The sequence below is a fragment of the Bos taurus genome, chromosome 16 (assembly GCF_002263795.3).
Source record: "Bos taurus isolate L1 Dominette 01449 registration number 42190680 breed Hereford chromosome 16, ARS-UCD2.0, whole genome shotgun sequence".
Classification (NCBI taxonomy): domain Eukaryota; kingdom Metazoa; phylum Chordata; class Mammalia; order Artiodactyla; family Bovidae; genus Bos; species Bos taurus.
Window position 1 is genome coordinate 32196003 of NC_037343.1, and position 21371 is coordinate 32217373.

At 41.6% G+C, this 21371-nt stretch overlaps 1 protein-coding gene across 5 annotated transcripts in view; it reads right to left on the bottom strand.

Annotated features, from left to right (window-relative positions):
• Nucleotides 1-6827: 6827 nt before the first annotated feature.
• The window catches only part of EFCAB2 (EF-hand calcium binding domain 2), a 112990-nt gene continuing 98446 nt past the window's right edge, over nt 6828-21371 (bottom strand). For 3 of the 5 annotated variants that reach the window (XM_059875532.1, XM_059875531.1, XM_059875533.1), the window contains 4 exons: nt 13429-13508; nt 12797-12839; nt 12626-12692; nt 6828-7257 (listed from right to left, as the gene is read on the bottom strand). In XM_059875532.1, coding sequence (XP_059731515.1) covers nt 7142-7257; nt 12626-12692; nt 12797-12839; nt 13429-13508 — 306 coding nt within the window. In that variant the 3' untranslated portion in view covers nt 6828-7141. Of the gene's footprint in view, nt 7258-11214; nt 11362-12625; nt 12693-12796; nt 12840-13428; nt 13509-21371 lie in introns of all 5 variants that reach the window. The other 2 variants (XR_009490767.1, NM_001101247.1) reach the window with 2 other exon arrangements.

The window sequence follows — 21371 nt, forward strand, 5'->3', positions numbered from 1 at the left end:
GAGGGGTTCTTATATCTGATGAGAAACAACCTGTGAGGTTCAAATCTGGTGCCTCCTTGAGCTAATCCAATTGAATTCTTCAGTATACATGGTCATGAACCTTTAGAAAGTTCAAGTAATCAACAGAATGCAAATTTCAAGAAATCAATCAGATTATTTTTTGCCTATCAGTTTGGCAAAATTAAAAACAAAAAAAAATGCTGATGAGGTTTGGGATATGAGAACAATCTTCCTCTGAGATACCTTGAAAACACATTAACAGTAGACTTTTAAAAAGATCTCCAGCTCTTTAAAGTTGATCCAACAGTTCCACTTCTTGGAATATGTTCTAAGCAAATAATTAAGATTTAACTACCAGGAGGTATAGAGCAATTTATTATAACAGAGAAAATTTGAAAATTATTTAAATAACCAGGAATAAGAAATGCACAATGGAATATTACTCGGCTATAAAAAAGAACACATTTGAGTCAGTTCTAATGAGGTGGACGAAACTGGAGCTTAGAGTGAAGTAAGCCAGAAAGAGAAATGACCAATACAGTATATTAACCCATATATATGGAATTTAGAAAGACAGTAATGACAACCCTATATGCAAGACAGCAAAAGAGACACAGATGTAAAAAACAGACTTTTGGACTATGTGGGAGAAGGCAAGGGTGGGAAGATATGAGAGAATAGCACTGAAACACGTATATTACCATATGTAAAACAGATGACCAGCGCACGTTTGATGCATGAAGCAGGGCACTCAACGTTGGTGCTTGGGGACAACCCAGAGGGATGTGGTGGGGAGGGAGGTGGAGGGGAGTTCAGGATGGTGGGACACCTATACACCCATGGCTGATTCATGTCAATGTATGGCAAAAACCATCACAATATTGTAAAGTAAATTAGCCTCCAATCAAAATGAATAAATTTTTTAAAAAGAAATTAGTTAAATCAGTTAAGGTACATCCCAACAACTAGATGCCACTCAGTGATTAAAATTTGTATTTCCGGACTTCCCTCATGGGCCAGTGGTTAAGAATATGCCTGCCAATGCAGGGGATACAGGTTGGACCCCTGGGCCAGGAAGATTCCACATGCCATAGGGCAATGAAGCCCGCAGGCCACGGCTACTGAGCCCACCTGCCCTAGAGCCGGTGATCTGCAACAAGAGAAGCCATCACAATGAGAAGCCTGCGTACCGCGACTACAGAAAAGCCCACGCACAGCAAGAAAGACTCAGCACAGCCGAAAATAGATAAATAGTTTTTTTAAAAAACCTGATGCAGCCAAATAAATAAATATTTTTAAAAATAATAATAATTTCTGTCACACTCTAACCTTTAGAGAATTTTCACTTTCATTATCTCAGACAGTGGCTCTTACACTTTAGCATGCATAAGACTCCCCTGAGGATGTCTGTGAAAATGTGGGTTCCTAGACCTCTGGAGGGTCTATTCTAGAGGTCTGGAATGGGACCTGGGAGTTTAAATTTCTAACAAGCACCCCCTCCCAGGTGCTTCTCAGCAGGTGATTGGTGACCTATACTTTCAGTAGGTGCAGGCCCAGGGGGCTGTCACACCTGGCACGAGGCAGGCGCACGTGACCAGGAGGTTCTCTGCCTACTTAACCTGCCCAGAAGAGACAATGTAGTAACACTGATCTTCTACAGGGAATCGGCTATATAAACAAAGTAACTTTCTTAACTGGAAGCGGTTAGAAAAGGGAAAGGAAGGAGACAGAGCCCTAAATGCACTCCATTCCACAAAAAACTGTCCTACCAGTAAAAATCCCAACAAGCCTGCCATCTTGGACATTCTTCTTCGTCTCTTACCATTTGACACTTGGACATTGGGTACATGCACTGCTTTTGGAAGGTGGAAGGAGAACTAGAGTGGGGCTCTTTATTTTCCAGACACAGGCACATAGGAGGGAAGTGCCTGACCCAGAATGGGTCACAGGCGAAGCAGAGGTCAGGGCGAGAGGATCTCCTGATGCCAGGCTTGCACCCCAGCCCTGAGTGATGGAGCTTCCCCAGCCCCAAGGAGTTGAGAGCAGATTTGGGTTTCCACAGGGCCCGAGATGGTGGGCCCTGCACAAGCCTGGAGTCACGTGGACAAGCAAATTTTCTACACAAGAGACCGAGCTCTCTTCTTGCCAGGAAAATGCCATTGTGACTTAAACTGGATGTTGAGGGCTAAGGTGAGTGAAAGAGGTAAAATATGAATCTAAATGGTTAGAATATAAAGAAAATTGTTCCTTTTGCAAATATGCTACAATTATTCTGCAATTAGGAGATAAAATAAAGAGTTTTGTGGGAAGCCTGTTGTACTTTTTCATGGCCTTATAAAAAACAAATTAATGCTAAAGATAGAAAAATGAATCATATATAAAACTCTTTTAATTACTAAAGAGATAAAATTTCCTTGAGAGGGGGTGTGAAGTTTTGACATCAGTCAGAACTTTTGAAAGTATTCTAGAAGGTGAGACTTGGGGGTACCCAATCCTGAAGCATCCTTCTCCAAAAGAGAATATGACATTACCACTTATGAAGAATGCTTGTGGATTGTATGTTCAGTCATGTCCAACTCTTTGCGATCCCATGAACTGCAACCCACCAGGTTCCTCTGTCTATGGAATTTTCCAGGCAATAATATGGGAGTGGGTTGCCATTTCCACCTCCAGGGCATCTTCCCAACTCAGGGATCAAACCCACGTCCCTGGGGTCTCCTGCATTGGCAGGTGGATTCTTTACCACTGAGCCACCTGGGAAGCCAATTTATAAAGAGACTGGGGCTGATTCACCAGCCCGTATTTCTCTGTCATGACCAGGGTCACACACGGTAATGAGCTTAGAGAAGACAACTCAGAGCTGCCTTGTGGGCTCCAAACAAGTCGTGCCTGGGCTTCTGCCTGGGGCACCAGTGCCCACTTTCATGGTGCGTGTTGGTGCCAGCTGCTGCTGCTGAGTGATATGCCCCTGGGTATGCTTCCACCTTCAGGGGTGTTGCATGCCTCTGGCACCCTCCTTCCCAGCTGCAGTGTGTCACCTATCAGAAACAGCCTGTCTGCTAAGGCTCTGGGGGTCACCACACCCCCTGCCTTATACTTCTCTGCCCTGGTGTCAGGGCACGTGGCTCATGCTCTCTCTGGGTGGTGATTCTAACACGCACGGCTGGGTGAGTGGCACCTTACACCTTCACTTGGCTCTCAGCACAATCTCGGGACACTAGTGAAGAAAGAAATGCTTCCTGAGAAGCACTTCACAGTGTTTCTTCCTATGAAGAAATACAGTCTGTGGTTACTTTTTCATAAAACCTTCTGTTAAGATGATTCCTTGCCACCATTTTGATGCACTGTTTTTCAAATAGGAAGACCACATATTCATCATATAAACAGAGACACTTCTAAGAGGGAGATCTGTTAACAACTACACTGGGACAACACGTGAATGCTGAGACCACCCCAGGTAGCCTGGGACACACGGTCACCCTGCTTAGGAAGGAGACGAGCTGCCCAAAGATGCATGTGAGGCTGAGTCCCAGCTGACCCCAGGGCACACAAAACATGAACACAAAAGAACTCTTCGTGCAGTAAGTCACTGAGGTTTCGGGTTATTTGTTACCAGGGCATCACCCAGCACAAACTGATGAATACAGCCTTATAGCTGTGTATGTAATGGAGGTAACGTAACACAATCCACATCACTGGGCGTTTGTGAGGATTAAAGGAGCCAATACAGAAAAAGCACTTAGTCGGTGCCTGGCACATAGTCATCAGTCACCAGATGTTAGCTAGTGTCATTACTTATAACAACAACACAGGAGCATGAAGGAACGCTCTAAGAACACAGGGAAGTCAAATTTCAAACCAAGCACGCCCTTACTCAGGAATGGCAGGAAGGCCAATCGCCTCTAACATCCACCCCACAAGCCGTTTGCCCCTCTGGCCATTGGAGGCCCTGCCTCCTTCTTTCAATCCAGCAGCCCACTCCCACCTGTATCTCTCCTGACCCATGGACCAGAGACCATCATCACAACGGCTCTCTTGTGAACTCCTCCACTCCTTGACCTTGGGTTGCTTCCATCTCACCCAAATGACAAACCTTAATCCTGAATCAATACAACGATCCAACATTTTTGCTCCTGGGCCCACGTTACTGAACAAAATCCGCCCGCATTTCTTGAGGTCTTTATATGGGCTCTTTCTCAATTCTTTCTCCTATTTCCCACAAGAGATATTTCCAGATTTCACCATTCTCCTCGAGCTCTCAGCCCTTTGAATATAATTGTGCCTGCTTGTGTCCACCTTCCAAAAATAACTCCCTCAGCCTGCTCTCTCCAGCCCTGCGTCTCCCCTTCTCGTTATGGCCAAGCAACTGTCCTCCGCGCTCTACTTCCTCACGCCTCCGCTCCTCCACCACTGGACTCTGCATCCTGTCGCTTCCCAGGCTTCCCCAGCAGAGGTTATCGATGAACTCTGTTGTGATGGACATTTTCTCTGTCTTTAATTGACCTCGGCTCCCCCTGACATTTGTCAGGGTTGGTTACTGCCTCCGAGTGTTTCTCTCCTACCTTGGCTTCATGACGCTTCTCCTCTGCTGGCCCTCTTCTCCGACTTCTCGTTCCCAGTGTCTTGTGGCTCCTCTTCCTCTGCCCTCTCTTAAATGCTGGTGTTCCCCGTGCTTCCCTGGGACCCTCTTCTCTTTTCTTGCCAAGGCATTAACTACTATTTAATGCCGAGAACTCAGAGATTCATGTCTCTGCCCAGCTCTTCCTCCTAATGATCCAATTGATTATTGAATGTCTCCACCTGGGTATCTCACTAGCTCCTCAATCCCCTGGTGTCCAGAGCCAAACTCATCATTTTGCCTATCAACCCTGACTGGCTTCTTGGATTTCTGAATGAATGACACTACAATTCACTCACTGTCCAAGCTAGAGACCTGGCACTCAGGCTTGACTTTTCCTAATCTCGCTCCTCCCATCAACCAAAGGGCTACATCTGGTCTCCCTACTTATAGTCTTCACTCTTCAAGTCTACTTTCCTTACTTACATATGATCTTTCTCTGTGATCTTCAGAAGAAAGTTCAAACTCTTACACTAAAACCTTAACTGTACACTTAACCCAATACCCTTAATGATACAGCTCCTGACAGCTACCCCTCTTTCATCTCTCATGTCCCCAAATCTCCTCCATTCCAGACATACTGAACTATTAGTACTTTAAATTTCCAGACTGTTCCATGTTTCATGACACCTCTGGATTTTTTTGTTTTTGTTCTTGCTGCTTTTCCGAAATACCCCATGTCCTGCTGCCCACTTAGTAAACCACTCGTCCTGAAGTGAGATGTTACTTGTTTTGAGAAAGCCTTCTCTACTCAGAGTAATATTTTGTCTCAGAGAAAGTTCCCCACTCCATGCTGCATCAGCTGCCCTCTTCAGTACTTCCACAGTCCCCTGAACATGCCCTGTCTGGAATGTGATTGCTGACTGCCTTGCAGGTCTCCCTCACCAAACTGTAATCTTGACTAGTTAGGGACTGATTCACGTGCAACTCCAATTCCCAGTACGTTATCTAATGCTGTTGTTGTTTACTCACTAATTAGTGTCTGACTCTTGCAACCCCGTGGACTGTAGCCTGCCAGGCTCCTCTGTCCATGGGATTTCCCAGGCAAGAATGCTGGAGTGGGTTGCCATTTCCTTCTCAAAGGGATCTTCCCAACCCAGGGATTGAACCTGCCATCTCCTGCACTGGGAGATGGATTCTTTACCACTGAGCCACCAGGGAAGTCCGACATTATCTAATAATTCTCAGTAAAGTTTCATGAGTGAATAAACAATAATAGCCTCTTGAGTAGCAGCCCCCTGCATGTCTAGGAGGAACAATCACAAGCAACATTAAATGTTTATATGTTTATATATACATGCACATGTAGTGGTGAAGCACCTTTAAATAAAGATCAGTGTTGTGTATGTATGTGAAAGAGCGATACAGGTTATGGAAGATGACTCATTTTCCTTTACCTGACTTTCCTCTTTGCTTTTCCATTGTGATTCTTTGTACTCAGATAACATTATTCTGCTCTTTTAACACTTGTACCTCTTATATACCATAAAATTTCTCAATATTCTTAGTCAGTATTCAGAACAATATTCTCATGCCAGGTATTCTGAATGGGTAAGATTCTACAAACCACAAGAGAACTGCCACTTCCACACATTATCAGTTTCCAACCAGTCTTCTTTTCTCAAGGGTCAATCATCTCAACTCCTTGGTAACATGCTGCTGCTACTGCTGCTGCGTCGCTTTAGTCGTGTCCGACTCTGTGCGACCCCATAGACGGCAGCCCACCAGGCTCCCCTGTCCCTGGGATTCTCCAGGCAAGAACACTGGAGTGGGTTGCCATTTCCTTCTCCAATGCATGAAAGTGAAAAGTGAAAGTGAAGTCGCTCAGTCATGTCCGACTCTAGCAACCCCATGGACTGCAGCCTACCAGGCTCCTCCGTCCATGGGATTTTCTAGGCAAAAGTACTGGAGTGGGGTGCCATTGCCTTCTCCATAACATGCTAGATCAGCCAATTTAAATTTTTACATACACTAAGTGACTATCATCTCAAATGAGATTTGAAATTGGCACCCACAAGAAATTAATTATTAATATCCATTTCAATGACTCTCCTTCCCCACCCTGATTGACAAAGGGTTTATTGTTTTAAAAAGAAGCTGTCATCACATTACCACTCATTTTCAATTTGTGGTCATCCTACCCCATCCCAAGATCTTCATATGCTAAACTTTAGGTCTTTCTAATCAGTCTTCACTTTTGTCAGCTTAATTAATTTGAAAGCAACCTGGGTTTTATTGTAGAACATTAACAACAATCCATGGATAAGGTTAAATATTTTATGAATAGCTTAAAAGCAATGTGTTTAATTAGCAATGTAATGTGTCATTCCATTAGGCTAGACATGCTAAATAGATCTGTATTTTAAACTGTATGATCACCTTTAAAGAACGAAACATCTTCAAATAGTTGTCACAAGGAATTAATTAGCAATATGTAGGAGTTATAAGATAAAATGTGAAATTAACAAGGACAAGCAGTCTTTAAAATTATACTTTCAATTAGAAATGAAGTCTTTAGAGTGTTTAATTCTCATCTATCACCATCATTGTTATGTAGTCCTTATAATGAATTGAATTCGATTCTGGATCAATTGCAGCAGACAACATTTCTTCCATTTCCTCCTGAGAAAAAGGCTCACCTGGGAGGAACAAGAAGGGACACTCATCATTTACAGTCATCTGATTTTTTTTTCTTTCTCTTTCCACTAGTCCACTCAATTGCCGTGGACCCCCACCATCCCACACTGTGCTGCCGGTTACTCTCCCTGGGGCCATAAAGCCAGCACATCGTGATTTGAACCAGAGGTTCAAAGAATATGCTATCGTACTCCTGGCAAATTTTGGAGTTATTTTACCTTGCAGATAGCATAGTTCAAGCAACCTTTAGCATCAATCATTTCAGCCAAAACAGCAGGAGGACATGAAAACATCATAAATAAGGTTTTTTATTTATTTAAATTAAAATCACTAAAATCGCCAAAAAGGCAATTAAAAGGATTAACCTGAAGTCACAGTTTTATAGGAAGTCTAATCATTACACTTAGTAAGCATATGAAGAAAGGATTAAATGGTTGCTATGCAGAAACGCCGAACAACAAATAACATGGTTTAAAACTGTAAGTGAAAGTGGAAGTGAAGTCGCTCAGTCGCTCTTTGCGACCCCATGGACTGTAGCCCACCAGGCTTCTTCATCCATGGGATTTTCCAGGCAAGAGTACTGGAGGGGGTTGCCATTTCCTTCTCCAGGAGATCTTCCCGACCCCAGGATTGAACCCAGGTCTCCCACATTGTAGGCAGACGCTTCACTGTCTGAGCCAGCAGGGAAGGCCACACTGTAAGAATGTCTGTGAATATCCTCTAACAAGGGCAGGGCAATTTAGTGACTCAGCTGCACCCAGTGACCACAGATGCCATTCACCAGTCATTTCAAAGCAGTCCTCTTTGTTATAGTTTGGCCCAGTGTTGCCATCAAATGAAACCAAAAGTTGGATAGAAAATCTGTGAGTTTTAGTTGGGTTCAGATAACAACTGAAGGCCATCTTGGATACTGGTTTAACCAAGATGAAAAGCAAATTTAGGAAGAACATTGGAAAGGCTGTCATCTATTTAAGACAGAACTTTGTTCTGATATTAACCCAAAATACAGAAACATCCAAATTCTCACCTTATTCCTAAAGAGTATTAATCCAAGTAGATAAATTACCAAGGCCTGAGAGTTACCTACCTTACGAACTTAAGTCACCTGCTACTACAAATCATGCCTTCTAAGGTGGAATTCAGTTACTAATACAGAAATTATTCAAGTGGGGGTTTTTATGACGACGATGATAATATTACCAAACAATGGAATATGCTTGTGTTTTTTTGAAATCATGTTTACATCCTAAGGAAAGAAAGAATGCCTAAAATGCCTAAAAAGACAAATTCTGAATCTTTCTTATAACCTAATTGCTACTGCTGCTGCTGCTGCTAAGTCACTTCAGTCGTGTCCAACTCTGTGCGACCCCACAGATGGCAGCCTACCAGGCTCCGCCATCCCTGGGATTCTCCAGGCAAGAACACTGGAGTGGGTTGCCATTTCCTTCTCCAATGCGTGAAAGTGAAAAATGAAAGTGAAGTCGCTCAGTAAGTGTCCGACTGCAGCCTACCAGGCTCCTCCATCCATGGGATTTTCCAGGCAAGAGAACTGAGTGGGGTGCCGTTGCCTTCTCCGATAACCTAATTGGTAAATACTAAATCCACTGCCAATGAACTTTGATGGATATGCGAGTCCTTATGAGAACACTGACAACAAATATTTATCAAGAACCACTGTTTGCCAGGCACTGATCTAAGGGCTTCACAGATATCAAGTTAATCTCCGAACCACCTCATGAGAGCTAAGAACTGTGTATCCCCGCTTAGAGCTGAGGACACCAGCACACGAGGAAAACAGGCAGGCAGCCCCAGCCGGTGACTGGAGGCACTGGATCTGCACGCCAGCAGAGCAAGTCAAGGTCTAGGAACCACGCTCGGTCACTTGGAACGAGGCCTTGTTCACAGTGAAATTCAGAAGGTGGTCACTGCTTCCTCAAGCAAGGAAAGAAACAAGTAGTATTTGATTAAGGATGGGAGGAAAATAGCTTAATTGTTAAAAGCACAGCTTGGGGGCCAGACTGCCTGGGTCCAAATGCTCAACTGTTTCATTAGCTTTAAGATCCCGGGCAAGTCCCTGACTTCTCTGTGTCTGTTTTCCTGTCTGTAAAATACTATCTCATGGGTTTATTGTTGTTCCATCAGTCAGTCATGTCCGACTCTTTGCGACCTCATAGGCTGCAGCACACCAGGCTTTCCTGTCCTTTACCATCTCCCGGAGCTTGCTCAAACTCATGTCCATTGAGTCAGTGATGCCATCATCATCTCATCCTCTGTCATCCCCTTCTCTTCCTGCCTTCAATCTTTCCCAGAATCAGGGTCTTTCCTAATGAGTCAGCTCTTTGCATCAGGTGGCCAAAGTACTGGAGCTTCAGCTTCATCATCAGTTTTTTCAATGATGTTCAGGATTGATTTTCTTTAGGATTAACTGGTTTGATCTCCTTGCAGTCCAAGGGACTCTCAAGAGTCTTCTCCAAACCACAGTTCATAGGTTTGTTATGAGTATTAAAATTGTTCTTATTTGAATAGCACTTAGAACGTTGCCTGGCACATAGGCAGCAATATGTGTTAGTTCAAAAAAGTTCTTTTGATATCTTTGCTGCTAATAAATACTACTTGACACCATATACATACCTAGACACATGTGGACGTCTATCCTGTAGGAGCTTGATTCAATGTGACTTATTATGTTCATCATATAACATCCTGGGCATTTAGAATGCATTCTCAAACTGATCAATATTCTGTGGATATTATGAAAAGCTGCATTGTCTCTGGATGCACTGCGGTCTGATTTCTCTATTTCAGTGAGTACCATTACCCTAATACCCACTACCCAGGCCAAAGCCTTGTTATGTTGACTCAGCTCCCATCTTTGTGCCCTGCACTCGGTTGCTCATCATACATAACCTGTGGATCTTGCTGCAGACAGTACTACTGTATCAAACCCTTCTCTCCATTCCATTGCCACTGCTAGATATAGCCCTTATTGGGATACCCTCAAAATGTCTATGGGGTCACACAGAGTCGAACACGACTGAAGTGACTTAGCAGTAGCAGTAGCAGCAAAATGCTGAACCAGGCTCCTAACTGGTCTCCCCAGTCTAACCTCTTTCTTGCTCTTCTCACAAGCCTACCAGCACCAGGTCAACCTTCCCACAATCCCTCTTTCACCGTGCAGCTCACCTGCTCAGAACCCTACAGTGCTTCTCCATTGCCCATAAGACGAAGTCTCCTGGGCCTCAGCCTCCACAATCTAGTCCTGGCTAATCTATCTAGATTCATTTCCTACTGTTTGCCAACAAGACCCTCTGAGTTTTCTCAGTCTCCCAAAATGTCATGCTCATTCCTACCTCCCAGTCTTTGTTCATGCTTTTTATCAATCGATGTCTTCCTCTCATCAGCTCCTTCGTCCATTCTACCTCACTCACTCACTAATTTAACGAGCACTTGCTGAGACGTATGATGTAAGGGAGCGCTATAATGCATAATATTTTAGCCCTTCTGATAACTCACCCATATTATTCTATCATCTTTAGAAACCTATTTTCTCTTAAAGTCTTCTCAGACCAAGCTTTCCAGGCTGGTCCAGACCACACTGATCTTCTGCTACTCACTTTTTTCTACTATCTTATATTTTGAATTGTTTTATTCCTTCCTGTAAGACTGTAATCTCCTTGAGAAAGGGAGCAGATTTTAGTATTATTACCTCTCACTGCTATTGTATCCCTTACCTACACACAGTAGGCACATCCTACTAATGATTTGGCCATTTTGACTAAATTCATATTGCCTGATATAACCTAGTATTTATTTCCCTTAGCTTAATCCCTAAGCTGATGCTTTGAAACATCACATTTCCATCAAAGTTCATCCCTGAGATAACTTTAAGAGGGTCCTGCGTTCTTGGGCGGCAGCTTTAACAATCGTGGCACACTCACTCTCACCCTCTGCATTCTCACCTAATGCTGGAGCAAGTCAAAATGGTCAAACCAGCGGCACATGGAGACGCAGTCTTAGTCTTCCGTACTCAAAATTTCATGCACTTCTGATTGTCTCAACTGATTAGCAGCTCTGAATTACTCAGGACTCATCTGTGAACTAGTGAACTGAACAGAGAAAGAGTTCTAACTTTATATGGGAAGAGGGCAGGTGAGACCATGAAACCATATATATGAAACCATATATATATGAAACCATGAGAATGGTTTCAAGAGCATGTCCATTAGGCTACTGACATTCAGGGAAAACAATATTACACATCAGACTAAGTAGAGAGAATCCCTAAAGAAAATATGTTGGCCTACAGAGGTGTGCAGGTGTTATGTATAAGTGTGTGTGTGTGTGTACAGTTTAAGTGCAAAGCAAATATATCACTTTCATTAGCATAAAAATGAAAAATTTAATGGAATTCATATATACATTTGAGGCTGTATTGCCCCTAACTTTACCAACTGAAAAGTTCTTTAAAAAAGGAATTTGGGGGCTTCCCTGGTGGTCCACTGGTTAAGAATCTGCCTTGTAATACAAGGGACCCCAGTTTGATCCCTGGTCCAGGAAGATTCCACGTGCTGCACAGCATGCTGTAAGCGCCGGTGCCACAACCACTGAGCCCACACACCGCAACTCCTTAGAGCCCATGCTCTGCAACGCGAGAAGCCACCCCAGTGAGAAGCCTGTGCACCGCAACTAGAGACGCAGACCCTACTCACCCACTGCGACTACAGAAAGCCTGCACACAGCAGCGAAGACCCACCACAGCCAAAAAAGAAATATGAACAAATCTTTTTTTTAAAAAAAGGAATTTTTATAGACTCCAGTTGAAATCTTCAATCTAGTAACAAGAGTGATTGATAGCTCATGTTTTCCTGGTGCCATACCTGTTATTCCGGAAATACTCTAAGTGAATGAAATGACTTCAGTTTATAGAAGTGTCATTATACTTTACAAAATCCTATAAGGCAATAATCTATCCCCTCTTAACTTACCCTTTGTCCTCTTATCCACCACAAAACTCCAAAACCAAAGTGATAAGAATACTAAGTAAATTCTTTTAACTGGAATGATTAAAGTATCCTCTAGAACTTTTGCATAATTGTTTTAAAATTATTAATCACTTAAATAAGTCATTGTTAACAAGTAATAAGACTTCCCTAGTGGCTCACACAGTAAGAATCTGCCTGCAGTGTAGGAGACCTGGGTTTGATCCTTGGGTGGGGAAGATCCCCTGGAGAAGGGAATGCCAACCCACTCCAGTATTCTTGCCTGGGGAATTCCACGGACAGAGAAGCCTGGTGAGCTACAGTCCATGGGGTCACAAACACTGAGACACAACTGAGCAACTTTCATTTATAAGTAACGAATCACTCTCACCTTCTTCAGTCATATACTTTATCAGTTCATCCTTAGAAAGAAATCCTCGTTTAGCTGGATCTAATACCTAGGGGGAAGGAAAAGATAGATACTCTATTTTTTGATGAAAATTCCACATGATGATTTTTTTCACATAAATATAAATATATGTAAAATTTGTGGCTTACATACCTCAAAAGCTCGAAGAAGGATATCTTCCGGAATTGGTCTATATCTAATTATGCAATAAAAGGAGTAAACACCACAGTATTTAGCTCAATCTCCAAATAACAAATGATCACATTTAAAAAAAAAAAAATAAAGCTGCTAGCATACTAGGATAATAATTCATCCTTCACTGAAATATTTTTGGATTTCTAGATAATAAAGTTGAAAGTACTCCATACCCACAAGGAATACTTACTTATATGTTATCTGTTAGCTTTTTTCATCATTATAGGAACAAAATTCCTACAGTAAACAAACTATGGTAAGCTAATGCTACACTTTCTCTAGAAAAATAATTAGGCTTAATTCTTATTTATCATTGATAATTCAAACAGAAGCTAATAAGAATGTTGTTGATTTATGCTTTTTGCAGCTTATTTGCCCTTTAATTACACTTTGCTTATTAGATTAATACCGAAGTGGTGGATATTTCTGAGAACATACCAACTGGCAGTTCAGAAGTGTAGAGAAAAACTAGGAGGAAGCTATTCTGTGATAAACATTGGCTGAGTATAACATACAAAGTGAAAAGGCCAAGTGTTTTGAAATTAATGCAGTTCTAATCATTACCTCAACAATTCTATTTACTTTCTTACCTTCTTTCCAGTAGCACTTCAGTCATCACTGGTAGAAATTTTTCAAATCGAATGTATCCAGTGGGTTCTTCTTCCTCTACCTGGACAGTGAGTAAAAAACAGCCTCTTATTCATTCAGCAAATGTAAGTGAGCAGCTACTTTTTCCAAGCACTGTGCCAAGTACTGGGGATTTGATAATGGGGAACATTTCATGCAAAGATGGGCTCGATAAAGGACAGAAATAGTAAGGACCTAACAAAAGCAGAAGATATTAAGAAGAGGTGGCAAGAATACACAGAAGAACTGTACAAAAAAGATCTTTACGACCCAGATAATCACGATAGTGTGATCACTCACCTAGAGCCAGACATCCTGGAATGTGAAGTCAAGTGGGCCTTAGAAAGCATCACTACGAACAAAGCTACTGGAGATGATGGAATTCCAGTGGAGCTATTTCAAATTCTGAAAGATGATGCTGTGAAAGTGCTGCACTCAATATGCCAGCACATTTGGAAAACTCAGCAGTGGCCAGAGGACTGGAAAAGGTCAGTTTTCATTCCAATCCCAAAGAAAGGCAATGCCAAAGAATGCTCAAACTACCACACAATTGCACTCATCTCACACGCTAGTAAAGTAATGCTCAAAATTCTCCAAGCCAAGCTTCAGCGATACGTGAACCATGAACTTTCAGATGTTCAAGCTGATCTTAGGAAAAGCAGAGGAACCAGAGATCAAATTGCCAACATCTGCTGGATCATGGAAAAAGCAAGAGAGGTCCAGAAAAACATCTATTTCTGCTTTATTGACTATGCCAAAGCCTTTGACTGTGTGGATCACAATAAACTGTGGAAAATTCTGAAAGAGATGGGAATACCAGACCACCTGACCTGCCTCTTGAGAAACCTATATGCCGGTCAGGAAGCAACAGTTAGAACTGGACATGGAACAACAAACAGACTGGTTCCAAATAGGGGAAGGAGTACATCAAGGCTGTATATTGTCACCCTGCTTATTTAACTTATATGCAGAGTACATCATGAGAAACGCTGGGCTGGAAGAAGCACAAGCCGGAATCAAGATTGCCGGGAGAAATATCAATCACCTCAGATATGCAGATGACACCACCCTTATGGCAGAAAGTGAAGAGGAACTCAAAAGCCTCTTGATGGAAGTGAAAGAGGAGAGTGAAAAAGTTGGCTTAAAGCTCAACATTCAGAAAACTAAGATCATGGCATCTGGTCCCATCACTTCATGGGAAATAGATGGGGAAACAGTGTCAGACTTTTTTTTTGGGGCTCCAAAATCAGTGCAGATGGTGATTGCAGCCATGAAATTAAAAGACACTTACTCCTTGGAAGGAAAGTTATGACCAACCTAGATAGCATATTGAAAAGCAGAGACATTACTTTGCCAACAAAGGTACATCTAGTCAAGGCTATGGTTTTTCCAGTGGTCATGTATGCATGTGAGAGTTGGACTGTGAAAAAAGCTGAGTGCCGAAGAATTGATGCTTTTGAATTGGGTGTTGGAGAAGACTCTTGAGAGTCCCTTGGACTGCAAGGAGATCCAACCAGTCCATTCTGAAGGAGATCAGCCCTGGGATTTCTTTAGAAGGAATGATGCTAAAGCTGAAACTCCAGTACTTTGGCCACCTCATGCAAAGAGTTGACTCATTGGAAAAGAATCTGATGCTGGGAGGGATTGGAGGCAGGAGGAGAAGGGGATGAGATGGCTGGATGGCATCACTGACTTGATGGCCATGAGTTTGAGTAAACCCCGGGAGTTGGTGATGGACAGGGAGGCCTGATGTGCTACAGTCCATGGGGTCGCAAAGAGTCAAACACGACTAAGTGACTGAACTGACTGACTGACTGACTGATACTTGGACATGGTCCCCACTCACAGCGTTTATATTCTGGTAGTGGAGACATAAATCCATCAAAAAAACAACAAAGCTGAGTGTCTAATTATAAGTTTATGTAAGAAACAATGAAGTAAAGGAGCAAGGGTCTACTAGAGCATAGAAAAAAGAAAACTTTTCTTGGCCAAATTATCAGGAAATGCATTCATAAAGAAATCACACTTGAGTTGATTATTATAAAGGATGAGCAAAAGGTAATCAAAAACAGCAGGGAAAGACACTCCCAGGTAGATGAAATTACAGGTACTAAGACCTTGTGGGATGCACCAGAGGCCAGGAGGCTGAAACATATGGAGCAAGGAGGAGAATGTTTTCAGATGAGGCTGGAGAGAGAAATGGAGACTAGACCATGCAAGGTATTACCATCCATGAACATGACTTTGTTTGTTATCCCAAGACACTGTTACCCTAAATCACTGAAGGTCTCATAGATGTGTGTCTAAAAGATCACACTGGTTGTGGGTAAGGCAGCTTCTGCAGTAGTCTGAGCAGATATGATAAAGGCTTGGATTAGAGAGTGGTGGCCATGGAGACAAAAGGGGGTGTTTTCAAGAAACACTTAAGATATAAAACCAAGAAAACCTGGTACTGTATCTATTACAGGCAAGGATGAGGAAAAAAGAAGAGGGTCAAGGACAACTCCCAGGATTCTGACTTGCACAAATGAGATGGACTAATGCTTCCCCTGACATAAGGAACACTGGCTAAGAGACCAGATCAGGGGACCAATCAATCTCAAGGACTGTACTATTCATTAAATAACTAGATGCTCTGTGGAACACTGTTACACCACCACTAATCAGGAGAAGACAACACCTAACAATTTTGGTACCCAGAACTATTAGATGAGAATGAGGAAGACTCATGCTCACAAGGTTCGGCTTTGATGGTGTGGCTGAACAGTACCTTATTGATTTTAAATTTCATGTCAGGCTATTTATGAGAAGTTGTAAATTTTCCACTCCCTTTCAAAAATCCTATTAGAAGGCTCACACATCCCAATTCAACAGCGGCGATTTTAAAAGATTTATTCTTTGAGCAAAAGATAAGAAATCTATAGGTGCTGCTCAGTGGAACGCACTGTCATCAAATGACAACTATTTTTTAATGTTTATACTAGATTCTCACCTAGTATGAGGCAAGTCCTTGAACTCCACTATCAGTAAAAAATGTCATCCATCTAATGACAGAATGATGTGTTTCAGAATTTCTGAGGCCATCGATACATGAGCAATTGTTTTCAGCTGCCTGTAGATCCAAGGCAAGCAATTTGCAAGTCAATGTTCACATGGCTCTGGTTCAGATGTGCTTAAGTAGCACTCTAACTCCCAGGCCCACAAACTGCTTAAAACTCAAATGCCAATCTCATGAGACTGCCTCCAGAAGGATAATTTTTAAATTAAAATGTTGTGTTTCTATTCTGATTAATCCAGAAAACTGTTCCAGAAACTGGAGCTATAGTTTGTTTCCCCTTCCCTGCACCCTCAACAAACTGCAGAGCCAACAGTCTTGGCCATGGAAGATCAAAAATCCTATGTTATGAGCATCCTCATCAGTCCACAAACGGTTCATAGTTTTTCCAAAGGGAGTTCAACTCTACAGCACGCTCTCCATCATGTGAGAAGTCACAGACACATCCTATGTCCCTCATAACGCCTACCCCACCATGGTCATGCTCCTGGACAACTTCCACAAGCCCTTGGTGCTCTGAACACAGCCGAAACGCTATTCTGTGTACAGCCAAATGGCCTGATGTATATGTATATGATGTATAGAGCTAAGACTTCACAAAAATAATGTTAAAGCAAAACTCCAATGAATCAGGATGGCAGATGAGGCATATATTTTCCTTGGTTTTTTTTTAAAGAGAGATAATGAACAAATAAAGGCCTTGGGGTTAAAAAAAGTAAGAAGAAAAATACGTTAGTCCATCTTCAACTTGGACAGATTGTGAAAATCTTTCTATGACTCAACACTGTCCTCTAGAGGTCACATCTAATCTGCTCTTTTTGTATTAAGAGATACATAAGCAATGGCATAAAAATAGTACAATTATATAATATTTCTAAATACAGCATTAATGAACTATATAACATATACTAGACACTACCTTACATTATTAAAAGTTTTTATTATTTAAATAAACGTATCTTAGAGTAGATTTAGATTTACAGATAGCAGAGAGTTCTAATATACCTCCGTTTCCTCTGTTGTTTACCCTTGCATTATTATGGTACAACTATACTTGGTTCATTGTAACATCCATTGAACCAATACTGACGTATTATTATTTACTAAACTCCATGTTTTATTTTGATTTCATTGGTTTTTTTAAAATTTTATTTTATTTTTAAACTTTACATAATTGTATTAGTTTTGCCAAATATCGAAATGAATCCGCCACAGGTATACCTGTGTTCCCCATCCTGAACCCTCCTCCCTCCTCCCTCCCCATACCCTCCCTCTGGGTCGTCCCAGTGCACCAGCCCCAAGCATCCAGTATCGTGCATCGAACCTGGACTGGCAACTCGTATCATACATGATATTATACATGTTTCAATGCCATTCTCCCAAATCTCCCCACCCTCTCCCTCTCCCACAGAGTCCATAAGACTGATCTATACATCAGTGTCTCTTTTGCTGTCTCGTACACAGGGTTATTGTTACCATCTTTCTAAATTCCATATATATGTGTTAGTATACTGTATTGGTGTTTTTCTTTCTGGCTTACTTCACTCTGTATAATAGGTTCCAGTTTCATCATCTCATTAGAACTGATTCAAATGTATTCTTTTTAATGGCTGAGTAATACTCCATTGTGTATATGTACCACAGCTTTCTTATCCATTCATCTGCTGATGGACATCTAGGTTGCTTCCATGTCCTGGCTATTATAAACAGTGCTGCGATGAACATTGGGGTACACGTGTCTCTTTCCCTTCTGGTTTCCTCAGTGTGTATGCCCAGCAGTGGGATTGCTGGATCATAGGGCAGTTCTATTTCCAGTTTTTTAAGGAATCTCTACACTGTTCTCCATAGTGGCTGTACTAGTTTGCATTCCCACCAACCCATCAGTTTTTTAAAAGGCATTTTACAAATATGGTACATTTCTCTACCGTAGAAGAGAAGCAAGAAAAGCAGGATAGAACAGCCTGCCTGACAATCTGGAAATGGGTAGATAGAGGGGAGGATAATAAGTGCTTCTATTACTTCTGGTGCAGGACAAACTAGTTGACTTTATGAGGCCATGAGTAAGACAGGACAAAAACACTACTTTCTATAAATGTTATACAATAATGGCTCAATGATTATTTAAATGCCTTTACAATTTAATATAAATATATCAAATATTGAACCACACTTTATCATATATTGTATATAAACATACATATAGTTACGGGTTGAGTTATATCTTCCCCAAGTTCATATGTTGGAGTCCTAATCTCTGGTATACCTCAGAATGTGACTTCTTTGGAGACAGGGTAATCAAGTTTATCCTCAGTGAGGTAATCAAGTTAAAATGAGGTCATTAGGGTGGGCCCTACTCCAATATAACTGATGTCCTAATAAAAAGAAATCTGGACACAGAGACATGCACACAGGGAGAATGTCATGTGAACATGAAGACAAGCCTCTACAAGCCAAGAAGAAAGGCCTAAAACAGATTCTTCTCTCCTAGCCAACAGAAGGAACCAACTAGGCTAACACCCTAATTCTGCACTTCCAGCTTCCAGAACTGTGAGACGATAAATCTCTGTTGTTTAAGACACTGCCTGTGGTACTTTGTTACAGCAGTTCTACCAAACTTTATACGCTTGCACACAAATGTTCTGAGAGAGATGACATAAAGGCGCTTTGTAAACCTTGAGTTATTATGATTATTATTATTTTAATCAGTAGTGTACACACTTCTGGTTCTATATTCTGCAATGACACCTCCTCCTAACAGAATCAATCTCTGGTGCTAAAATTTTAGACACAGCCTCCTTGACCCACCATAGGGAACTGTTTTTTACAGAAGTCTGATCCTGCCTGCTCTCTGTAAAATGCCACGTGGAATGTGGCACATATGTATTAAACTGCTAGGCATATCTAACCCCTTGTCCCTCGCCCCTGAACCCTGGCCTAGAGGAGAGGGTTTGTAGCTCAGCAGCCATGATGTCTCCACTCTGCTGATCCCCTACTTGCTTCCTGGGCTGAAAGAAGAGGAGAGTAACAGACAGCCATCTGTCACATTTTCCTCCTCTTCAAAAGACAAAAACAAAACAAATATATCTTGTTATTGTGTATGTGAATGAGGCAAAGTAAGTTCTAATTTGGTCTGTTTCATCTAAGAGAAAGGCTAATGTGCTAGAAAGGAGGTAATAATTAGAAAGTAAGCTCGGGAGCATTTATGAATGCAGAGGAAATAAAACCTCTTTGTAGGAAGACCTCCAGCTTAGCCTTCAAGTACCATTTATAGGAGGAGCTTATCTTAATAGCCAGCAGGTGTCTACCTGGAAGAAGACTGAGGCCCTAACACACCTGGCTTCTCTTCCTCCAAAGAACTATGGTGGCAGAGGCAATCTGAAGAAAATACCCTGCTTCCCTGACACATGAAGGGGCCCGCCTCCACAGGCTAGCACAGGGCCTCCAGCCATTCCACAGCCTCTTTGCTTCCTCCAGCCCAATAAGGAGCCATCTCAATAAACATGTAAATACTGTGGGATAATTTTTAAATCAACATATATCTAAATTTCAAAGCATGAGGTAAATACTATTTCTCACTCTACCTTGGTAAAAGATAGTTTTTCCATCTGTTTTGCATCTGAGGCCATTCTGGCACAGAGAGGTAAACGCCCCTCGTGGTCCTCAAGGGCAGTCAGGTGCTGTGATGGGACCACAGCCCAGAGTTCTTTCTCCCATTCCCACAGTGAAGTCATCAGGCTCTCTCTTTTCTCATTAAAGCATTATTTATTTTAATACTGAATTCTCTGAATAGGCACAATAAAACACACTGAAAATTCATTTCTCCCCAGTGACATACAATCTGTCAATAAACTGAACTATTTCACGCTTCACAAAAGCAAGATAATACCAGTAGTTTAGATGGTTTATAAAGCACCTACATTTCATCTAGTTCCAGGTCAACAAATAAGACATACATAAGAATTTTTCAACTATTTGTAGTAAAAATATAAAAACAATGAGATATTTCAAGTTAGACTTGAATATCACATATGCAAATTTTGACATAAATTGCGTTTCAAAACCAAAACACTAATACAATTTAGAAAATACTTCTCTGCCTTGGATAGAATAAATGATAACAAAAATTCACTGGCATTTACCAATTAGTCCTACAAATGAAAAATCCTAAAGTTACCTGCTTTAGAAGAATTATTTACTCCAAACATCCAATATGCTGTTGTGTAAATATTGGGATAAGTACTTCTTTGGGGTTATAAGTCCCTTTCTTATTATAAGAGGTATCAAAAAAGACTAACTCATCTTTTGGGTGGACTATCAGAGAGTCTAAGAATCAACAGGTGGTTAGACCATGTAATCAAAAAGGTCCTTTCCAACTGTATGTTTCCATAATTTGAAGCAATGGGAGTCGGTTTCTGTCAAGCTATTAATCCCCCCAATTTACCCTCAGGTGCAGCAGGGGCAGGGAGAGTCAGGGCTCCACTTACACTAATTTGTTTCACACACTTCAGTCTCAGTTTCTCACCACCCCTTCCCGAGTGTCCTTCCCCACCCCGCGTAGACAGAGGCAGTAAGTATTGAAGCAACTGTCCCTCCAAGGTAATCTACTGTTTATATCAAAAGTAACTTTAAAATTGTGTTTCAATAAGATTCGAGGAAAAGCTCTATCCTGGGTTGAGATTTGGTTAGCATAATAAATATCCAATATCACATAAGCTTTATTAGGTCCAGAGACAGTTCTAAAATCACATTTATAACAACGTGTTAGTTTAAAATATTACTTATTCTTACATTTCACGAAGCAATTCAAACCCTCAGCATATCTTCAACAACAGACTTTCTAAGAGTTTGACT